This window comes from Arabidopsis lyrata (assembly GCF_000004255.2).
Source record: "Arabidopsis lyrata subsp. lyrata unplaced genomic scaffold ARALYscaffold_4, whole genome shotgun sequence".
In the NCBI taxonomy this organism is placed as follows: domain Eukaryota; kingdom Viridiplantae; phylum Streptophyta; class Magnoliopsida; order Brassicales; family Brassicaceae; genus Arabidopsis; species Arabidopsis lyrata.
In genome coordinates, this window is record NW_003302552.1 from 12,447,319 (window position 1) to 12,469,739 (window position 22,421).

The 22,421-nt window shown below is 36.1% G+C and overlaps 1 protein-coding gene, 1 long non-coding RNA gene and 1 pseudogene across 3 annotated transcripts; 1 reads left to right on the forward strand and 2 right to left on the reverse strand.

Annotated features, from left to right (window-relative positions):
* Positions 1–4,696: 4,696 nt before the first annotated feature.
* LOC9317044 lies at positions 4,697–12,726 on the forward strand (annotated as a pseudogene).
* On the reverse strand, positions 6,870–8,743 carry LOC110229534. Of its 2 annotated transcripts, XR_002332933.1 has the most exons (4): positions 8,432–8,743; positions 7,881–8,263; positions 7,509–7,611; positions 6,870–7,093 (listed from the first exon to the last, which is right to left on the reverse strand). It is a non-coding gene; the product is annotated as an uncharacterized LOC110229534 (long non-coding RNA). The 2 variants fall into 2 exon arrangements; XR_002332932.1 differs by lacking the exon at positions 6,870–7,093 and having other exon boundaries at positions 7,152–7,611.
* Positions 12,727–13,473: 747 nt separating the features above from the next.
* On the reverse strand, positions 13,474–15,775 carry LOC9315210 (flagellar radial spoke protein 5). The gene is made up of 9 exons (XM_002880931.2): positions 15,445–15,775; positions 15,155–15,239; positions 14,910–15,026; positions 14,726–14,790; positions 14,541–14,629; positions 14,391–14,470; positions 14,193–14,304; positions 13,957–14,076; positions 13,474–13,861 (listed from the first exon to the last, which is right to left on the reverse strand). Exons 1-9 carry the CDS (start codon positions 15,749–15,751, stop codon positions 13,676–13,678), a joined length of 1,161 nt encoding a protein of 386 aa, XP_002880977.1. The 5' UTR covers positions 15,752–15,775; the 3' UTR covers positions 13,474–13,675.
* Positions 15,776–22,421: the final 6,646 nt, after the last annotated feature.

The following is a 22,421-nucleotide window of genomic DNA, read 5'->3' on the forward strand; positions in this document are numbered from 1 at the left end:
TGGAGGCTGAAGTATAAGCTCAAGATGAAAGTATATATATTGAAGTCTTTTTAATCGATATTTAAAAGGAGGAATTGTAAGAGACGAGTGCAAAGTCTTGCAAGAACTGTCTCAAGTTTCTTCACTTCTAGACGGGTAAACTGCTAAGCATAAAGCATGTTGATTTAGTATTAACAACTGAAAAAACATCCGGGAAATGACGAACGCAGAGGGAACAAACTACATTAACAAACAAGAACTAGTAAAGTTCTGACTCACCTATTTGCATCATAAGAAGAAGGTACATCTAAAGGAAGCTCATGAGTCATGAGTATATAAGGGGAATATTCATATTGATCTCTAAGGGTTTATGATAAGTTAAGTTGCATAGAGTGTTTTTCAGGAGAATATATAAGAATTCAAATGAAGCAGAGAAAAGTGTGCAAACGAAGATCAATTAAAATCACCTATAAATGTGTAGTGACAAGTATGAGAAGGATATGTTTAATTAATGATGTGTGTAGATTAGTCATTACAAAATTATGAGGGGAGATAAATTTTAGAGCGAGAAGCTTTGGAGAATTATGTCTCTAAGTTGTGGTTGATGTTTTACTATTTTTGTTGTACATCGTTCATACTTGTACAATGTAGTTCATAGTTTTACTATATAAAACCTATCAGTGTAAGATGTATGCGCCAAGATAAGACTACAAACAAGAAGTATTGTTGAGTGGTATAAAAGAAGAGAGAGTACATTTCATAGTCTCAGGAATATCACATGATAGTGGATGTGAGACAAGTTCAAAAGAGCTTAAAGTATTTCAAATTTGTTAGTGTGAACGTTTTGCTGATTTAAAAGGGTTTGATCAAGTTTAATTTGTGCAAATAAATTTATTTCAAAATAAGTTAGGCAACATGTTCTCTTCATAACAAAAGCGGTGCAAAGTGATGTTCAAAGTTCAAACAAATCACTATAAGTACAATCTTTGATTAAAAACATATTTACCACTAATATTCGAAAAAATTAAGCATATGTGATCCAAGGGTGTGTGCATATGATTTAAGTGAGACTTTGATTCAAAGCTCAGTGTACATGAGGTGGATCAAAAGGCCGACAAGAGAAATAATCTATAAAAGTTTAAAGGTATCCAGGCTATGAATGAAACAAAAGGATCATTAGAACAAAAACTTTGAGAGATAGTAAAGACACAAAATCGGGATTAGACAAGAATACGTCATGGAGATTTATGGATACTAACTCTCACACATGTAAACTGTTGGGGGTCTCACGACTTCATCCATGCCTCAAGTTTTTTCCAGGACATGGAAATGTTGAACTTTCCTCTCAACAACAGTGTTAACACACTGACTGAAATGAGCAGTATCAGTCACAACACACGAATACTAGCTACCGTTAACTTAAACTCTTGTAAGCACGACTCATTGTTAAAACCTAAAAACCTATAAACAAAACCTAACAAAGAATTGGAACCTGAGGATAATACTCACTCGCCATGAAATCACCATATTTAAGTCCAACCCAGGCATATATCTCCGTCGGCGGGATAATTGTTGGAATAGATTTCTTTTCTAATCAAGAAAATGGAAATTCTCAAGAAAAGAAAATTCTCAGTTGGAATAAGCTTATTATCTTCATTTCTTGAATTTCAACTTTTCTTGATTAGAAAACTAATATACTCCAACAATTATCCCGGTGAAGATATTTACCTGGTTGGACTTGAAATGTGTTGATTTCATGGCAAGTGAGTCTTATGATTTATCGGATTCCAATTCGATTTGGGTTTTTATTTCTAAGTTGTAACAGTGAGTCGTACTTAAAAACGTTTAACTTAACGGTTAACTGGTATGAGATGATGTGTTTGATAATGCTCATTTCACTCAGTGGATCAACACTATTGTTAAACGGAAAGTTCAATATTTTCATAACTTGGACAAAATTTGGGGGCTGGATGAAGTGGTGATACCTCCAACACTTTATAAGTGTGAGAGCTTGGTATCCTTATCTCGGTGACGTATACTTGCCTAATCTCAAGTTTGTGTTTTTACTTTCTCTCAAAGTTATCGTTTTACTTGAAGTTAAGTCTCAAAATTTTGTGTTAAAAGAAGTGATATTGTAATATTTGATGGCTCGGGAATGGATGATTGCTTTGACGATTTTGTTCATTGATGGTTGATCAAGTGCTTGGATCTTGGAATCGTCATCGGATTCTCAAGATATATGAGTGTGGTGGAAACTGTAAAGCAAGTGGAGGGTCCAACACAACCTTACTCAATTGTCACTTGTAAGGCCGTAAGTAGTTACTAATTAGTCACCAGGGTTGGACACGGGACGGGTATCCTTAAATTTTGAGATATCCTTTACTCGACATGATCCTTACAAGTAGTAAAAGAAATTTACTCTTACTCGATCATCTAATAACGGGTACCCGGTAAAAATCGCTGACCCGCTATATATCTGACATTTTACCCTTACCCGCTATATATCTGACCTTTTACCCGTACCCGCATATTTATTGATAATTATGTATAAAAATATTTTTCGTAGTTGCATAATAATTTCATATTCCAAAACATAAATATTTATTTTTTAAAAAAAAAGAAAGAACTCAAAAATATATGCACTATATAATTGAAAAAAATATAAAATTATATACTTAGGCTTTAACTTCCACTCTATGATATATTTATAAAATTTTAGTAGTATTAAAATATACTAACAAAGCCTTATTAGTCACCAACAAAAAGGATAAAAGGGTCTATCTACTTCTTTTGTTCTCTGCTACCAGAGAAACTATTTACTAACTTCAAACAAAATGATATTTAACTTATCTAATAATTTTTATATAATCACCTTATATTATATATACATATATATTCATACAAATAATATTTTTCTACGAACCTATATTCGTAAAATCATACTTAAAACGAGAATTAAATTAAAATTAATATTTTTTGAAGTATAGAAATTTAAATTAATTTTCATAAATATTTGATAACAAATTTATCACATATAATTATACCTTAAAATTAAAAGACATGGATGTGGATGGAGTTTGGATGGATTCATGATTACATCAACTAGATCCAGGATCTTGGCTTTCAAAATCTTATTTTTCGAATGTAATATCCCAAATCCTGAATAAAATGACCATATTTAGTTTATCTCAAATCCGTTTAACTATTTTTTCTTTCAAATCTTCATTGATTTAATCACAAATAACTAATCAATAAAAAAAAAAATATCTAGATGCGGATGATCATACTTTTAAATTGACAAACATAGATATCGATTTAGTTTGGACAGAATCATGATATGATTAGCTATATCTTGACCGTTCACCTTCAATATCTTAAATCTTCATATCTCAAATCCTTAACAATTTGACCATATTTGGTTTGCTAAAATACGATTAGCTCTTTTTCTTCTTCTTTTTTAAAAAAATTTAAATCCTTATTGATCTAATTACAAATGTCGAACCAAATAAGAAAACATGTCAAGATGCGGATAATCATACCTTAAAATCGAGAAACATAGATATGGATTGATTTTGAACAGATTCATGATTTCATCAAGTAGATCCAGACCGTTGACCACCTTCAATATCTTATTTTTCGAACACGCAAAATCTCAAGTCATGAACAATTTGACCATATAGTTTACGCAAATCCAATTAACTTATTATTATTATTATTAAAATTCTGATGGATCTAATCACAAAAAGAATAACAATATAAGAAAACATATCTAGATGCGGATAATCATACCTTAAAATCGAGAGACATAAAATATGGATTAAGCTTGAACGGATTCATGACTTCATCAGCAAGATCCATGCTGTTGACCGCCTTTTTACCATATAGTTTACCCAAATCCAATTAACTTTTTTTTTATTATTAAAATTCTTATGGATCTAATCACAAAAAGACTAACAATATAAAAAAAACATATCTAGATGCGGATAATCATACCTTAAAATTGAGAGACATGGATATGGATTGAGCTTGAACGGATTCATGACTTCATTAGCAAGATCCAGACTATTGACGTTCAATATCTTATTTTTTGAAGGATGTCAGATCTCAAATCTTAAAATATTTTTTTAGGAGATACGGCGAATTACAGTTCATGAACCTTATATATACAACTACAATTAACCTAAATGGGTACACATCAATACGACATCGTATCTGTTGTAGTTAATGACATTTTCATATTTTATTACATTTCTTGTTTTCTAAAAATAAAATTATAATATTAATTTTTCTTCTATTGACTAGCTTGTTTTAAAAACTTTCTCAGATGATACAGACATCCAAATCAAACCAAACCAGAAGCATACCAAATCAGCCGGTAAATATATCAAACCGATTAATATAGAGCATTTGGGAGAATTCTTAGTCAAATGGAGTCCTAATCAAGCACAAAGCCTAGAGTTAATTATTCACCAGCAAATTAACACTAAGAAGGCTAATGATGGTTCATGAGGAATCAAAGACCAACGAGCCGAATCAACATATTGTGGAAATTGTTCGTTGCACTCTTTTTCCCTTATCTAGGGTTTGTACCAATGGATTTACCTAGAAAGGTTTTAATGAAGCAACATCAAGTCATCAAGGAATTCATTTACTAAGAAATTGATTTGAAGATGTTACAAGTACATCAGCTGATGTACTTGCTGATAGAGAAGCTTAACTACTCGCTGATCTACCCGATGTACTACTCGTGGAACTACTTGCTGAACTACCTGCTCATGTACTAGACCAGATGAAGCCAAACAGTGAAATCTTCTTTATTCTACACTTGGCCGCACCTCTAAGCTACATATGGAAACCAGGAGAACATCTAGACCACACAATACATGTACCACACGAACTTTGGTACACCTTACCACACAAGAACCCACAGAGTTACTACTTGCCATATATGGAGCCGAAGGATATTAACTCTCAACCGCTCTTTCCTTCTTTGTTTGTGCGCTTGTACATGTGAGACTCTTGAGACCCTCTAGAAGCTTCCAAGAAGACGTCACAAATTTCTCCTCAAGTTGACAAGATACAAGAGACACCTCACTTGCCTTATTTGGATAGATTCTACAATTATTGTCCAATGACCATATTTTCATAAATGTTTACGATTTGTAATAGAAACGTTTCTTCTTGTCAAAGTTTGAGTACGTCTTTATCATTTTGTTTTTTAGTTCTTTGTGAGTAAATTACTTACTTTAGAAACCTGCGGATTAAGTTTATTGAGTGATTCAACATCCTTCATTCGTTCATTAATCGAGTGAGTCGATTATCCCACTGATTGAGCGAGTCAATCACCCCCACTATCCATTGAGTCACCCCTTGATTCATGAAAGAGTGCTTCAGATCCAGCTCGTGAATTCCACCTTCTGCATGACAAGCTTGGAGATCTCTTGATCATCAAGTGTTCATAAGTTTGGGACTTAGACTCTCACAAGAGAAACTCGAAGTTGTTGCGGTGATTTTTTGGGAGAGAAAAAGAGATAGCATCTGATGGCCACGCGCAAGCACCCTTTTTTGAAAAAAAAAATATCAAATTCAACAATCATACATATATCGAAATTGCAGTTTAATATTTTTGGTACATCAATTTGTTCATCGATAATTTATATGTATAATGTTTTGGTGATTTCAGTGATTTGCAAATCTATCCCTCCTAAACCAATCGATGAATATATAATTCTTTTAAAGAAAATTTAGTAAGTATTCTTGCAATTTTATGTTGATTTTTAACTGACCAACTATAAATTTTATTTAATGTTGTTTTAGCGCATTATGGGGTATTTCTCTTTAATGTTTGGGTTTGAATTAAACCTCAATATATATATTTTTTGTAACATTCATTTATGGTAAAATTGTTTCAGTATAACAATTAGGGTGTACTGGATTAATCAATAGTTTTAGAAGATTTGATGAAAATTAGATTTGGAGAAAATTTAGGAGATACTAGGAAAAAAAACTCGCGCTATGCCGCGGGATACTTTTTAAAATTAATTTTGTTTATGAAAGAGAATGAAATATAATTTTAATATCAAAATTTTGTAGTTTAATATCTTCTTTTTTTTCATGTGCATCGGAAATTCTTAAAGATCTTTCTATAAAATTTGTAGAATAATTAAAAAAACTGTTGTATATTATTATTCCAACATAAGCATTTCAAAAAGGGGTGAAATTCTATTGTCTCTGTTTTTTTTTTTATAATAATTTTAGAGAATGTTATCAATGTAATTTTAGAGAAAGTTATCAATGCTTTTTTATGTTATGGGTTCCAGATATGTAGTTAATTATAATTTTTCACCTCAATAAATACGTGACAGCTTATCTCATGTATTGCAAGCTTTCTCTATGTCAATCTTTTATTAGAAAATGATTTTATTTTATTATATAATTTTCGAATACATCTATTTCATTAGAAAATGATTCTTTAATTCTTTACATCTATTTCTAATTTCTCAATGCATATCTTCTGTCCACCATCTTCATGGAGCCAACACTTTGCTTCCTTAGTTATATTATCGATTGATCATAGTTCTCTACTCTGTATTACTTCCATATACACCACCATCATCATCATCACTATCCACTGGAAGATATCAACAAATATGGAGACTGCAAAGTTTAAACTCATCGTAAGAAATGCAGACACATAAGGTATCCCCTAAGTCCTGTGATTAGAAATTTCAAACCCATTTTTGGCTGTAGTTTAAGTGCGGTCACTGCACTCGACCAGTCACAAACAAGAATATTGCAAAACCATCATAAAACCCTATTTGAAAGGAAAAACAAAAATCAATTTATGCATCAATAGAATAAAATTTTAAAAATATGTCAAAATAAGTAGTATTTAGACTATAATTTTATATTTGGAGTATTTTGACTACTTTATTAACACATGAAATTATTTTAAAAAAATAGATTACAATCTTAAAATATGACCAAATCTTAATGATGTTCATCATTTCCAGGGGAAACCCAACGATGTAAACAAGATTCCTTTTGAATCATTCGTAAACTGTTGATAGACTTTTGGATCTTCTTGCGCTCCATATTGCCTTCCAAGGCCAGACTATGAACAAGCAATAAAAAAAATCCATCAGCAAAAGAAACAGAAAAAGACTTTGCAATACTAAAAGTTAAATTCGCAAACAAGATAATGTACCAAGCATCATATTACAACATGTCACAACTAATAGTCATCCCTACAAGCATCACACATCACTTGTATATATCACAATAATCAATCAAACAAATTGATGATTTCATTCAAAAATAACTTTAACACCAAGAGCTTTCAACTTCTCAACGATTTTCTCATCTTCTTCTTTAGACAATCTAGCTTTCAAAATCGCATGAGTCTTCTCCACCAATGCTTTAACTTCTTTCAAACCCAAATCAGTAAAACTCCTCAACTCCTTAGCTTAATCATCAAAAGACTGCAGTTTTATCTCAAACACAGTCTTCTTTCACTTTAGCTTACTCACTCGCACTACCACCACGTTATTCATGATTCGATCCAGCCACGATCCCACCAGCTCCACGATACATTTGAAGAAGATCACAATCATGCTCAACAACCGCCATGAACTATATAATTAACACATTAATGTAAAGATAGTGGATACTCAAATTAATAAAAACAACCATAAGCTCTTTCTCTACAATTTAACAAACTGTCAAAAGCTAAAGCTAGTAGTCACACTAAGGAAGAAGAAAGCTATTCAATTTTTACCATAAATTTTCAAACCCAGAACAACAATTGTAACCATATCAAAAATTATGTGGTAAATCATCGATGCTCAACAATCAGCATTACACAATTCAAGAAAAGAAGAATGCACAAAGAAAATGGATACCAGCTTCTTCAGCTCGACGAGACTCTAGTCTAGATCATGATTTCTCAGCCCATTTCCATGTTGCTGCAACACATCCTCCATTACCGAAGCCACCGTGAAGCTTAATCCTCCATCCTACGTCGTAGTAGCCGTCATCAACTCCGTATTAATATAATAATCTCACAGAACCACACATCAAAAACGAAAAAAAAAACCAAAGTAGGAAAATTCACTTCAAACAAGATCGGAGAGAGAGATATAGAGAAACACGTTAGAACAGAGAAAAAAAGTAGAGAATTTGGGAGACATCTACACATAAAAGTGTATTGATTTTCATTATTAACGTATTGATTTGAGCGGCCACATGTACTAATGGGCTTGCCTCCACCATTAGAAAACTATTTCTGCCAAAAAAAAAACATAAACTCAATAACTTGATCACTGAAGATTTTCAAGGATTCAAAACAACACAACTAGAATGGATAATTGAACCAAACAGAGCTTATATTAATCCAAATTTTCATTATCCAAGAAAATCCTACGAGGCTACGATGATAAGAAGATAGACAAACCTGCATATCAAGATCATCAAAAAGTTGTTCCTCAAGATCATCACTCTTTAAACTCAAATTCTTGTTTCTTCTTGGGGGCTAAAACTCTTTAAGCTAAAATTGTTTCTTAAATGTATAAGTATGTGAAACATTTTATTAATGTAAACATAATTCTCTACACATAAAAGTGTAATTACAGCGAGGAGATAAAAATGTGAAACCGTCACGAGAATGGTGTGAACGAGATTTCAGCCAGCCGAGTACGAGATTCCGGCGAGACGAGAACGAGAATGAGAATCGGGTTGGTTGGGTTTCGTCGAAGAAGATGAGGTTAGTGTGTGCTATTTTCTATTTTCTGTTTTAGTTAATTTAATGTTTCGTTAAAGTTTACGATGTTATTTGGGAAATTTTAGAAATATTGTGCAAATTGTAGAAAAATATTTTTTTGGTTTATTTTTGTCAATTGCCTATAAAATTAAGTCATTAAAATATTAATTTACTACAATATTTAATTTTTTACCAAAAAACTACATATACAATTTTTATGGGTTATATATATATATATATATATATATATCCATATTTAAAAAAAAATATTGACTTCTCAATCTATTTATTTGTAAGTAAATATTAAAAAAAAAAGATTGAGGTTCATGAACGTTGATTCAATTTGTGTTTGATTTTCAAGTTTTCGATTGAATAGTAGTTTCTCAGCATCACTGGTATCAGAGCCATTCTTCCTCGGAATCAATGGCGGTGGCGACAAGAGTTCGAGCTTCTCAAAACGAACCTGATCTGGGAGAAACACATGACGATCGTAGCGATGCTGAAGAATCACTTGGATCCAGGTTGGATCAATTGATTTCTCGCACTCAAGCGTTGGAAATCTCAGTTGCAAAACAAAATTCGAAGATGGAGAAGCATTTCGCTGAGATATTTGAATCTATTCATATGTTATCAAGGTCTGGTCCATCGAATCACGCTGATGTTTGTAATCAATTCCGATCTTCACAAGCATCGGCTACTTCCTCTTTGGATCTGAAAGTTGGGAAGCAATCAGGTATTCTTGATACTTATGTTGGGGTTACAAGGCTTGAGAAGTTAGATTTCCCTAGGTTTAGCAGTGATAAGGTTCAGGAGTGGTTAATCCTAGTCGAGCAATTCTTTGAGATAGATCAGACACCGGATGAGTTGAAAATTGGTTTAGTATCTATCCATTTTGATGATATTGCTGCTGCTTGGCACCAATCAATTGCTCAATCAGGTCTGTGGAAGCATATTATGCACGATTGGGAGACTTACAAGCTGCTATTGCTGGGAAAATATAGTAAACATGTGGATGATTCAATTGCACAACTGAAACAATTGCAGGAGACTGAAGGAATTGAGGAGTATCATGCTCGTTTTGGGTTGATTAACACTACAGTGGACATCGATGAAGATTACTTGGTTAGTGTTTACTTGGCAGGGTTGAGAACTGATACTAGAGAGAATGTTCAAATATTTCAGCCACAAACAGTGAACCAATGTTTTTTGGTTGGAAGATTGTATGAGCAAGCACATCCACTTAAGAGAGAAAGTGAAATGAAAGCAGAGGAGGATAAAGAATGGGTAAAAAGTGAGGCTATGACATCTTGTGAGCTGTTGCCATTGAAGGGAAAGGATAGTCGACCACAACTTGCACTTAGATCCGAATCAGAAGTCGGTAAAACAGATTCGTCAAGTCAAAATGGTAGCGAGTTGTGTACAAAGAAGGAAGGGGAAGTGAAAGGCTGGATTCATGAACAAGCGAATAATCATTCTACGGACTCACTTCTGCAACCTAGCTTGGTTCCACATAGGTGTTTGCTTCTCAAACAGCAGGTATCAATCTCTCATTTGGAATTTAGCCATAGGACTCCCATTGGATCTTTGGATGTTCATGAAGATTTATCTGCAATTATGAGATCACAATTTGAGTTTGAATGTGCTGCTAGTATGGTACTCCAAGAGTTTCATTCAATGCCACTAAGAACAAAACTGTTGCAAAATTTGAGAAAGCAAAGGCTTTCAAAGACTTGGTGGTTCAAGTTCAAATAACTTGATGTTATGCTAGACGATGTCCAGCATGTTCTATTGGCTTTTCTACAAAGGAGTGCTATTAACAAAAGATATGAGATAGGAGAACATGATGAGATGCTCAAAGTGTCTATGACTGTTAGTGTGAGATGTATGCTCGGGTTAAAGTGTGGGAGAACAATGGGTGATACAGGTCATGGAGAAAAATATGTGTATGACCGGATTATAATGGTGAAGGAGCAGTTGTCACATAACAGTTTGGTCATCCATGAAGTGATGAGAAACAAAAAGATCAAGTCTTCCAAGTTCAAACATAGAGTAGCATCAAGGGGTTTACAATCTGGTTTTGAAAGCTGGTTTTGGAAATTGGTTATTTACAAGCTTAAAGGTAAGGCCAAGACTTTTGCTGAGATGTATCTGAGTGTGTATCAGCTTGTTAAACTGAAATTTGCCAAAGAAGAGCGAAAGCTTGAAGTCATACAGGGCCAAACCTTTGACCCGGGATCGAACTCGAGTCACAAGACATGGGAAGTTTCTACATTCGTTAGGAAAGGAGTATTGAGAGATTGATGTTTTAAGTACAAAACTGAGATGGATAAGAAATGGAAACTGTGTGGTGATAAGAACAACAAGTGGTGAGGAAGCTGTCAAAATCTCCCTGTTACAACAGTTGCTTCAAACCATACATGCTTCGAGCTGCTACAATGGTGCTTGTCTATGTGACTAATAATCTTGTGGATGAAGCTACATGGGAGTTCTTCTTTGATTTTATGTAAGGTTTCCCGAGCTTTAGACCTTGAGGTCAAGGTCTTTCAAACAGGGGAGATTTGTTATAGGAAATCAAGGAAGCCACGTGGAAGCAGATTATTGAGAGAAGGTTGTGCAACTTGTGATAACACGTGGTAGCAGCTGGTTGAAGACTCGTGTGACGCTCGTGTGAAGTTTGTTACGCAGAGGAATCTTTTCTTCTTTATAGTCACGCATTTGTGCTCTGTTTTCATTATGCTAAAATCAGAGAATTGTTTTGGCATCTTTTTCTTAGAATTTCTTGTATTGTGTGACAATGGTGGACTCATTGTTGGCTAGAGTTTCTTATGAACTCAGCAGATGAGATTTGGATCCGCGTTTCATGAACGTTGATTCAATTTGTGTTTGATTTTCAAGTTTTCGATTGAATAGTAGTTTCTCTGCATCACATATCTCTAAAGCAATTACAATATACATGCAAACGATGGAACAGTTTATTCAGCGAGAGGAGATTCACAAGAAAGCATTTGGACAAAGCCGCAAAGCAGTTTCTAGTTCTTATCTCGAAGCATTATATGGTTTGTTTGATGAGAGTCAATCTTTATGGAATTCCATCTATAGAGTTCAAAGTTGAACTTAGTCTAGTTGACCCTCAAGCTAGTTTAGATCATTTCGATATTTTTACAGTCTCTCACTGCAACGGTTTATTGTTATGCAACAACGGAGAATACAATAGAATAGTGGTTTGGAACCCCTGTACCGGTCAAACCAAGTGGATCGAACCAAGAAAGATAGGTTCATATGCTCTTGGATCCTACCAAGCCAACAAATATGGCGATAATAGCTACAAAATTTTGTGTTGGTGTGATGGCAAGAACAACGAATTCGAAATCTATGAGATAAACTCTAGTTCTTGGAGGACTCTTGATGTCACTTTGGACTGCGAATTGGAATATGATGAATGTGGTATGTCTTTGAAGGGAAAGACTTACTGGTTTGCTTCTGATGAAAATGAGGAACAGCTTGGAATGTTCTTAGTCAGTTTTGATTACACAACAGAAAGATTTGAACGTCTGCTTCTTCCATGTAAATCTATTTATTACAAAACCTTGTCTCTATCTGTTGTTGGAGAAGAGAAACTTTCTGTGTTATTACAGCATGCAGATACATCAAGAACAGAGATATGGGTGACGAATAAGATTGATGAGACCAAGGTTGTTAAGTGGAGCAAGGTCTTAACAGTGGATTTGAAACCTGAGCTTGATATTTGCGGTCTCGTAAGGTTCTTGGTCGATGAGGAAAAGAAATTTCTCGTGTTTGGTCATTTGAATTTGAAAAGTGGAGTCCCCATCAAACAAGAGGTATACATTGTTGGAGAGGAAAATAAAGTTGAAAAGGTGTATTCTGGAATCACATCATCTATGGCAAATTTGTTTGATTATGTTCCAAGTTTGACTCAAATCCAGTAGTCTGGTGGTGAAACCTCCAAAACAAGATGTGCTGGGAGCTAGGCGCCCGTTCCAACCTTTTCTCGGAGGGGTATCCATTTCTTCGACTTGGAAGACGTATAGGTTTCGGTCCAGAACTTTTGATTCACCTTAAGAACAACAAGAATAGTTACGAATTACGATACATGTAAACCTTTCTTTTCTTAATTTTTGTTTTCGTAGTTATCTTGGTCATCATGTCCTTTGAATAATAATAAGCTAGTATTTCAATAAGAAGTGGTATTCTGCCAAGTTTACCTTTTTATCAACACAACATGTATATACTTTGCAGAGCTCTTAAAAGTTGTACACCTGCCTAGAAAATTAATCATCCTTCAAGTTCTACTGCTATATCAAGCATCGAATATGTGGTGCCTACTTGCAGTGGAACACAAGTAACAAAGACACGGGTCTGATTTGATTCTTAGAGTTGTCATAACAAATGCAAAGACAAAAAACACAAGTAACCCAAATGAAATATGGACATGAATGAGACTAAAAAAGACTAAAGAGCTTCTTCGAATATAAAGTATATACTGTTTTTTTTTTTTCCATCGACCATTCCATTATCGTATCAGTCTCATAGGAAACATATTTGACAAAATTTATCCAAAAAACGTCTTATAGTAAGTTTTCTAAGGAAAATTGCTAAACATAATGAGTTAAGATCTAGTAAACATCATGAATGAATAAGTTCTAGATTCTAAAATGGATTTTTAGTGTTCACTAATAAGTTTCAATATTATGACTTTAGTTTTCAAAAGCCAGAAAAGTTGTAGACTAAGACATATATAGCTTACATGTAACTTTGTGGAATATACAAGAATTGTCTGTCTCATCAAACCTGCATTAACATGTTGACAGGAAAAATAAAACCAGAGAAGTCTTATTAATGTAATATGATTTTCTACTCACAAAAGTGGAATTACATGAGTTGATACTGTATACAGTATAGAGTATACATACTACCACATCATATACTTCGGTATTCGTCTCCACAATCACCAATCACTTGGAGAAGATCTTTTCCTTTCTTGGTAACCTCTTGTATGCTATTCACATCTTCTTCATCCAATACCAATGAGAATATAGCGTTTGCGTCTTGTATGTGTTCCGCTAACCCGAGTCTCACCCCAATCATTGATCCAGCAACCCCAGGCTGAGATGAGATTACAATTTTTAAACAAATCAACAAAATAGATTAGTCTTAAGAGTCAGATACGTTTTCCATGTGATGTTAGGAGGAACAAATACCTGATCTAGTACATATCTCACAGCCACTGTTGGAATCGAGACTCCATGTTTTGTGGCTATACTCTTCATCGTTCGAAGTAAACCTTGGAATAGATTCCACCCTCCCCATGCATCAACCATCTGTAATGTAAATCTCAAAAATCTTAAAAACAGTAATACAATAATGATGAACCATAGCCTTATAGAATGAGAACTGCCATTGAGAGGATTAATCTGTCAATGATTTGAACAATTACCCTTTTGTACTTTTGGAGAGAAGGAGTATTCAAGCGAGGGCCAGCAAAAGGGATTGTTAGATTAGCATCAAGAAACTTCTCTGACAGGAGACCACCCATTACAGTCCCGTATCTACACCCAAAGACCAACAATGTGATTATATCATTAAAGTCAGATGTAAAACAAGATCTTCCAAAGAGTATATGAAGACATGTTACGTTATAAGTTTAACGCCTGAAAGCTCACAAAGCTGAGCCATTCTTTGTTGAGGACGCATGTCTACAATAGAGTGTTGCACCTGGAAAGAGATTTACAAAAGTAAGTATGGATAAAGGTATAAGATATTCGGACATCGGGCTAACATTCACCTGATTGCTAACGACAGGGATTCCATTCTCTAAGATTTTCTGAAGTCTCTCTGTATCAAAATTTGTCAATGCAACGGTCTTGATTTTACCTGCAAGCAAATCAACACTACAGATTAAGCAACCAAATCGATAAATAAAAACACAATCACAAGAAAGGAGAATAAAATATATAGCCCCTCGCTTACCTTCTTCTTTTAGGTCAGTGAGATGTTTCAGTGCATCAAGATAACCGTCATTTGCATAATCCCACCTATTCCAGATTACAGCAAATAACACAGTACGCAGATTGAAAATGGTCAAAACAGAAGCTTTGGAAACTGCTTAAACCTTTCAGTTTAATTTAAATCAATTATGTAAAGAGAGAAATACCAGTGAAACTGAAGCATATCAAGAGAAGCCACATCCATTCTCTTCCGCGATTTTTCGATGTTCTCACGAACATAGCTACGAGTCATTTTCACTGGAGGAGGTACCCATTTCGTCAAACTGCATCATAAAAATAGCCAAATCATTTAGCCACCCTACCATCTCTTATACAAAAGTCCATTGGCTTGGAACAGAGATTTGAACTCTACATTATTGAAAAAACCTCCGTTACCGGAATTATAACTGACCCTTTAATCTTCTCCAAGTACTCCGGTGGACGCTCTCGACGAACTCTATTGACAAAAATGCCGTAAAGATCTTCAGAAGGACCATCTGAACATCAGATAAACAAACTAAGCACAATTATCTTACTAATCTCCATTAGAGGTCACTTTCTTGATTTTCTAAGCTAATTTCATCAAAACTCTGTAGTCTATTTTTCAATTTCTTAAGTTCTAAGCTAATTTTAGTAACTACATGAAAAGCTACTTACTCAGAGCAATTTCCTCACAGAAAAATTGAACGGCAAGCTACTTACAAATGTCAGCCATATCGAAGGTAGAGAGACCAGCATCGGCGTATCGGAGCATAGCATCTACGGCGTCGTTTCGGTCAATCTTCCCCCATCCTCCACTCGTTTGCCACATTCCGTTAAGAACTCTGCATATCTCCAGTGAATCGTTCCCGTTCTTCAGCTTCACCCACCGGTCAGCTTCCGTCGTCTCCGTCGAGCATTTCACGGAGCTGGAGCAGATTCGACGGCGAGAAACACGCCGGTTTAACCAATTGGATGATACTGTAGTCGCTAGGTTCGTGGCGATGACGGAATGTACGGACATCGGCATGGCCTTGTGTCACTCTCTCTATGGCTTCTGCGGAGGAATAAGAAAACTGGATAACAACTGTGGCTTCTGGGCCTTTGAGGCCCAAATCAATTTCGGAGATGAGAGTTTTAGATTAAACGTTTTTTCTATGTTTAAATTGATAAATTAATTACATATAAAAAACAACTAGCAATCAAATTATTTCTGATATAAATATAAATATTAAAAACATAAATATCCTAAAATAACACCTGAAATAAATTTTTATTCCAAAATTACCATTACTAGTTTTTCTTTCTTTCAAAACTACAACTACAAACTTTTTACTCCAAAAATACCACAAACATTAAAAATAATTTTTAAGGGTAAAAGATTAAGTTTGAGTTGAAGTTTTATTCCTTTTTTAAAAAATACTTTCATTTCCTTTTTATTTTGTGATATTTTACCTTATTTCCTTTTATTTTTATTTTTTGCCTCTTTTTTTCTCTTAGGTTCTTTTTTTTATATATATCCCAATGTTTTTGTATATTTTGATTGGAGTCTACACAATTATTTAAACCCAATGTATAAATTTACATAAAATTATATTTAAAAAAATTATATTTATTAAAGTTTAGTTTTAGTTTTGTGGTCTTTTCGGAACAAAAATATTTTAGTAGTATTTTTGAGAATTTTCCTATTTTAAAGTACTATGTTTTAAATCAAAAAAAAATATAATGATTGTTATTATTTAGAAAAAAAATGTAACTAGAAGACATGAAGGAGGAGAATAAGAGATAGATAATTTATGGAATTATCGCAAAGGTAAATTGCTCACTTTCAATGTTATGATTATTTGTTTTTGTTGGTTAAAAATCTGTCATTTTTATGCATCATTTTCTCTTTGTAGAAACATATCATTTCGCTTAAATTTTTATCTTTAGATGTTTTGAGATTCATTAAAAAATGTTCTGTAAAATAAACCAGACAAGTCAAACAGATCACAAAACATGGGAGATGAAAGACAATCAAATCAACTCATTGTTAGCATAGATTTGTTTGCTTTATGTAAAATGTATCGAGAACAAACAAATCAAGCAACAAAAGAATTTAAGCAAACGAATGTTGGTGTCGGATCCCGCACCAGAAGTCCGAGACCAACCAAAGATTGCCACGTAGTCAAGATAATGGTCCATAAAGGACAAAACCCATTGGATCTGTGAGCCGAAGGAACGGTCGAAGTGGTTATCACCACTTCGAGAGTTCGAAGTGACTGCTCTTCGACATGAGTTCGGTGTAGAAGACACGGGTAAGTCGGTTCAAGGATACTTGGGCCAAAAGGCGAAGCCCATGAATATCAGAGTCAATTCAAATTCAAACGTTAAGGCATTAAAGCCGAAGATCAAAACGGCCACATTTAAGATAGAATAATTATACTTAATTAGCCACTTTAAATGTCGTTTCTCTATGTATAAATATAAAGGCCAATGGCCATGTAAAAAGGGGATCTTCCTCTCAAGAAAGAAATAATATAGCAATTTTCGTAGCAATTCATAAGCTTTTTACATATTCATTTTTGTCCCTCAAGAATAATCTTTCCTACTTAATAAAATACTTGAGTGTGTGAATCCGACATCCACATTTTGGCGCCGTCTGTGGGGAAGATTAGGATTCTTGAGTGGTCAGATTTTTCCTTTATCACACTTCCGAGATAAGCAACAATGTCCGGAGGAGACACCGTTGAGACATCATTGGCTGAAACCCTCAAAGCTATGCAGCAAACCATGTCGGACATATCACAAAAGTTCTCGGATGTGGAAAAAGCCGTCGATACGTTGCAAACATCCCAGGTATCTCTTAGTCAAAACGTCAATACTATACAAACTCGTGTTCGCTCTTTAAGTGCAGGAAACCTTGTGGGAATCCGAAGAGGGATATTCAACTCGCCAAGTTCCGCTGCACGAAATGAAACCAGCGGACAAACAACTCCTGGTGCTACTAATAACGTGGCTCAGACGTTGGAAGAAGAGACACAGCTCGGAGATGAAGAACAACTTGCAGCTCAATACGAGCAGGAGAACCTCGACCAGTTTGAGACCATGAGGAAGGTTAGCCAGGAATTAAAAGAAATGAAATCAAAATTTCATCAAGCTACAAGTTCGGAGCCAGACATCAATCGAGTCATTGAAGAGGCTAGGCGAACACCTTTCATCTCGTGAATTGCAAGTTTGAGGATCAAAGATTCCCGGAAACTCAAGTTGGACCCTTACAGCGGATTGGAGGATCCAAAAAGCTATCTCGCAGCTTTTCTGATCGCTGCTGGAAGAGTCGAGTTGGATGAAGCTGATGAGGACGCAGGTTACTGCAAGCTTTTTTCGGAGAATCTATGTGGCCAAGCTCTAATGTGGTTCACCCAATTAGAGCCGGGTTCGATCAGCAATTTCGACGAACTATCAGCCGTATTCTTAAAGCAATACTCTATCCTTATGGATAAAAGCATTTCGGATGCCGATCTTTGGAACTTATCGCAAGGATCTAATGAGTCGCTTCGAGTTTTTATCACCAAATTCAAAGGAGTGCTGTCAAAGCTCCCAAGAATCTCGCAGCAATCAGCTTTATCTGCCCTACGAAAAGGATTGCGACATGATTCAAGGTTTAAAGAAGACTTAATACTTCATAAACCAGACACAATTCAGGATGCACTCTTCCGCGCGAATAACTAGATGGAGGTAGAGGACGAAAAAGAAAGTTTTGCCAAAAGGAATAAACAAGAAAAGCCGGCAATCACTGTCCCTACCAAGAAGTTTGAATCTAGGGAGAGCAAAGGACCAAGGAAATTTGGGTCGCAACCCTTCAACAGTACCGTCGGAAAGCAATTCCAAGGAAAAGGAAGATCGAACACTTGGGTCCGTGATGAAAGTCTATATTGCGATATTCATAAAGTAACCGGACATTTGACCAAGGATTGCAGCGTTCTTAAAAGGCACCTCGCAGAGCTTTGGGCCACTGGAGATCTTTCCAAATTCAATATAAAGGATTTTGTGAAGGAATACCACGAAGCAAAGGAAAACTCCAAAGATCAAGATTCAAAAAGACCAAGGTTATCCAACGAGGAAGAACCAAGGAGTTCGAAGAGTAAGATCAATGTGATTCTAGGAGGTTCCAAGTTTTGCGGAGATTCGATAAGTTCCATCAAGAAACATAGACAAAATATCCTACTCAAAGCAAGCTTAAGCGAGGAAGTCGATTTTCAAGGTACATCAATATCATTTAATGAAGAAGAAACGCGGTACCTCGAAAGGCCGCATGACGATGCTCTAGTCATTACCCTTGACGTTGCCAACTTCGAAGTATCAAGGATCCTTATAGATACAGGCAGTTCGGTCGATTTGATCTTTTTAAGTACTCTAGAAAGAATGGGAATCAGCCGAACAGACATAGTAGGACCCCCATCTACGTTAGTTGCGTTCACAAGTGAGTCAGCCATGTCTCTCGGAACAATCAAGCTACCGGTCCTTGCGAAGAAGGTATCGAAGATCGTGGACTTCGTTGTCTTCGATAAGCCCGCAGCTTACAACATTATCCTCGGGACTCCCTGGATTTATCGAATGAAAGCAGTCCCCTCTACATACCATCAATGTATCAAATTTCCAACATCAAATGGGGTGGAAACAATTCGGGGAGATCAAGAAGCTTCACGGACGTGTTACCTAGCTAGCCACCGTATGAAGATTCAATAGCAACTAACGAAGCCCGTAAAAGAGGGACTAAGAACAAAATTTCCTAGCGGGCAGAAGAAAGATGATGTAGTAATCGAAGTGGTGTTGGAAGAAGACAAGCCGGACCGGAAAATTCGAATTGGAGCAACTCTGACTGGCCAAATAAAAGAAGCTTTGATCGAACTTTTAAAGAGAAACAAAACATCGTTCGCATGGTCAGCAGCAGACATGCCTGGTATAGATCCAAGTATAATTTGTCACGAGCTAAACGTAGATCCGAGCTTCAAGCCGGTGAAACAGAAAAGAAGAAAGCTCGGAGTGGAGCGAGCCAAAATAGTAAATGACGAAGTAGATAAACTTTTGAAGATAAGGTCCGTAAGAGAAGTGCAATACCCGGAATGGATAGCAAACATTGTCGTTGTCAAAAAGAAGAATGGGAAAGATAGGGTTTGCATCGATTTCACAGACCTAAATAAAGCATATCCCAAAGATAGTTTCCCGCTCCCACATATAGATCGACTTGTAGAGTCCACCGCTGGGAACGAGCTGTTAACATTCATGGACGCCTTCTCGGGTTATAATCAAATAATGATGAACCCCGAAGATCAAGAAAAGACGTCATTTATCACAGATAGAGGTATCTATTGTTATAAGGTGATGCCTTTTGGTTTGAAAAATGCAGGAGCAACTTATCAACGGTTGGTTAACAAGATGTTCCATAATCATCTCGGGAAAACAATGGAAGTCTACATAGATGATATGTTAGTTAAGTCATTAAAAAAAGAGGATCACGTTAAGCATTTAGAGGAATGTTTTGATATTCTCAACAAATATCAAATGAAGCTGAACCCGGCGAAGTGCACATTTGGAGTCCCGTCCGGAGAATTTCTTGGTTATATCGTAACAGAAAGAGGGATTGAAGCCAATCCAAATCAAATTAACGCCTTTCTAAACATGCCCTCTCCAAGAAATTTCAAAGAAATACAACGGTTGACTGGGCGGATTGCAGCTCTGAATAGTTTTATCTCAAGATCAACAGATAAGTCGTTGCCCTTCTACCAAATTCTAAAAGGGAACAAAGGATTCCTTTGGGATGAGAAGTGTGAAGAAGCTCTTGGGCAGCTTAAGGTATATTTAACCACTCCGAACAATACTTCATAGTCCAAATCAGTCCGGACGTTTGGCAAAATGGGCTGTAGAATTAAGCGAATACGACATAGAGTTCAAAAGCCGGATCAGTATGAAGGCTCAGGTCTTAGCAGATTTCCTAACCGAACTACCAATACCTGGAACGATAGAACAACCGGAGAACCAAACTTGGAAATTACACGTAGATGGGTCTTCAACAAAACAAGGATCCGGAGTGGGAATCAAGTTGGAGTCTCTGTTGGTGTCGGATCCCGCACCAGAAGTACGAAACCAACCAAAGATTGCCACGTAGTCAAGATAACGGCCCATAAAGAATGAAGCCCATCGGACCCATGAGCCGAAGGAAAGGTCGAAGTGGTTGTCACCACTTCGAGAATCCGAAGTGATTGCATTGTGATATGAGTTCGATGTAGAAGGCATGGGTAAGATGGTTCGAAGACACTTGGGCCGAAAAGGCGAGGCCCACGAAGATCAGAGTCAACTCAAATTCAAACGTTGAGCATTAAAATCAAGGAATCAAAACAGACACATTTAAGAAGGAATAATTGTACTTAATTACTCATTTTAATGTCATTTCTCTAAGTATAAATATAAAGGCCAATGGCCATGTAACGGGGGATCTTCCTCTCAAGAAAGAAATACTATAGCAATTTTCGTAGCAATTTAGAAACTTTTACATATTCATTTTTGTCCCTCGAGAATAATCTTTTCTACTTAACAAAATACTTGAGTGTGTGAATCCGACATCCACATTTTGGTGCCATCTGTGGGGAAGATTAGGATTCTTGAGTGGTCAGATTTTTCCTTTATCACACTTCCGAGATAAGCAACAATGTCCGGAGGAGACACCGTTGAGACATCATTGGCCGAAACCCTCAAAGCTATGCAGCAAACCATGTCGGACATATCACAAAAGTTCTCGGATGTGGAAAAAGCCGTCGACACGTTGCAAACATCCCAGGTATCTCTTAGTCAAAACGTCAATACTATACAAACTCGTGTTCGCTCTTTAAGTGCAGGAAACCTTGTGGGAATCCGAAGAGGGATATTCAACTCGCCAAGTTCCGCTGCACGAAATGAAACCAGCGGACAAACAACTCCTGGTGCTACTAATAACGTGGCTCGGACGTTGGAAGAAGAGACACAGCTCGGAGATGAAGAACAACTTGCAGCTCAATACGAGCAGGAGAACCTCGACCAGTTTGAGACCATGAGGAAGGTTAGCCAGGAATTAAAAGAAATGAAATCAAAATTTCATCAAGCTACAAGTTCGGAGCCAGACATCAATCGAGTCATTGAAGAGGCTAGGCGAACACCATTCATCTCGCGAATTGCAAGTTTGAGGATCAAAGATTCCCGGAAACTCAAGTTGGACCCTTACAGCGGATTGGAGGATCCAAAAAGCTATCTCGCAGCTTTTCTGATCGCTGCTGGAAGAGTCGAGTTGGATGAAGCTGATGAGGACGCAGGCTACTGCAAGCTTTTTTCGGAGAATCTATGTGGCCAAGCTTTAATGTGGTTTACCCAATTAGAGCCGGGTTCGATCAGCAATTTCGACGAACTATCAGCCGTATTCTTAAAGCAATACTCCATCCTTATGGATAAAAGCGTTTCGGATGCCGATCTTTGGAACTTATCGCAAGGATCTAATGAGTCACTTCGAGTTTTTATCACCAAATTCAAAGGAGTGCTTTCAAAGCTCCCAAGAATCTCGCAGCAATCAGCTTTATCTGCCCTACGAAAAGGATTGCGACATGATTCAAGGTTTAAAGAAGACTTGATACTTCATAAACCAGACACAATTCAGGATGCACTCTTCCGCGCGAATAACTGGATGGAGGTAG

Excerpts from the sequence above, each read along its gene's own strand:
- LOC9315210 (XM_002880931.2), bottom strand. The coding sequence starts at position 15,751 with ATGCCGATGTCCGTACATTCCGTCATCGCCACGAACCTAGCGACTACA. Across the intron at positions 15,027-15,154 it reads TACTTGGAGAAGATTAAAGG|TTTGACGAAATGGGTACCTC; the intron begins GTCAGTTATAAT and ends TTTATGATGCAG. Across the intron at positions 14,305-14,390 it reads TCAGGCGTTAAACTTATAAC|ATACGGGACTGTAATGGGTG; the intron begins GTAACATGTCTT and ends CTTTGGGTGTAG.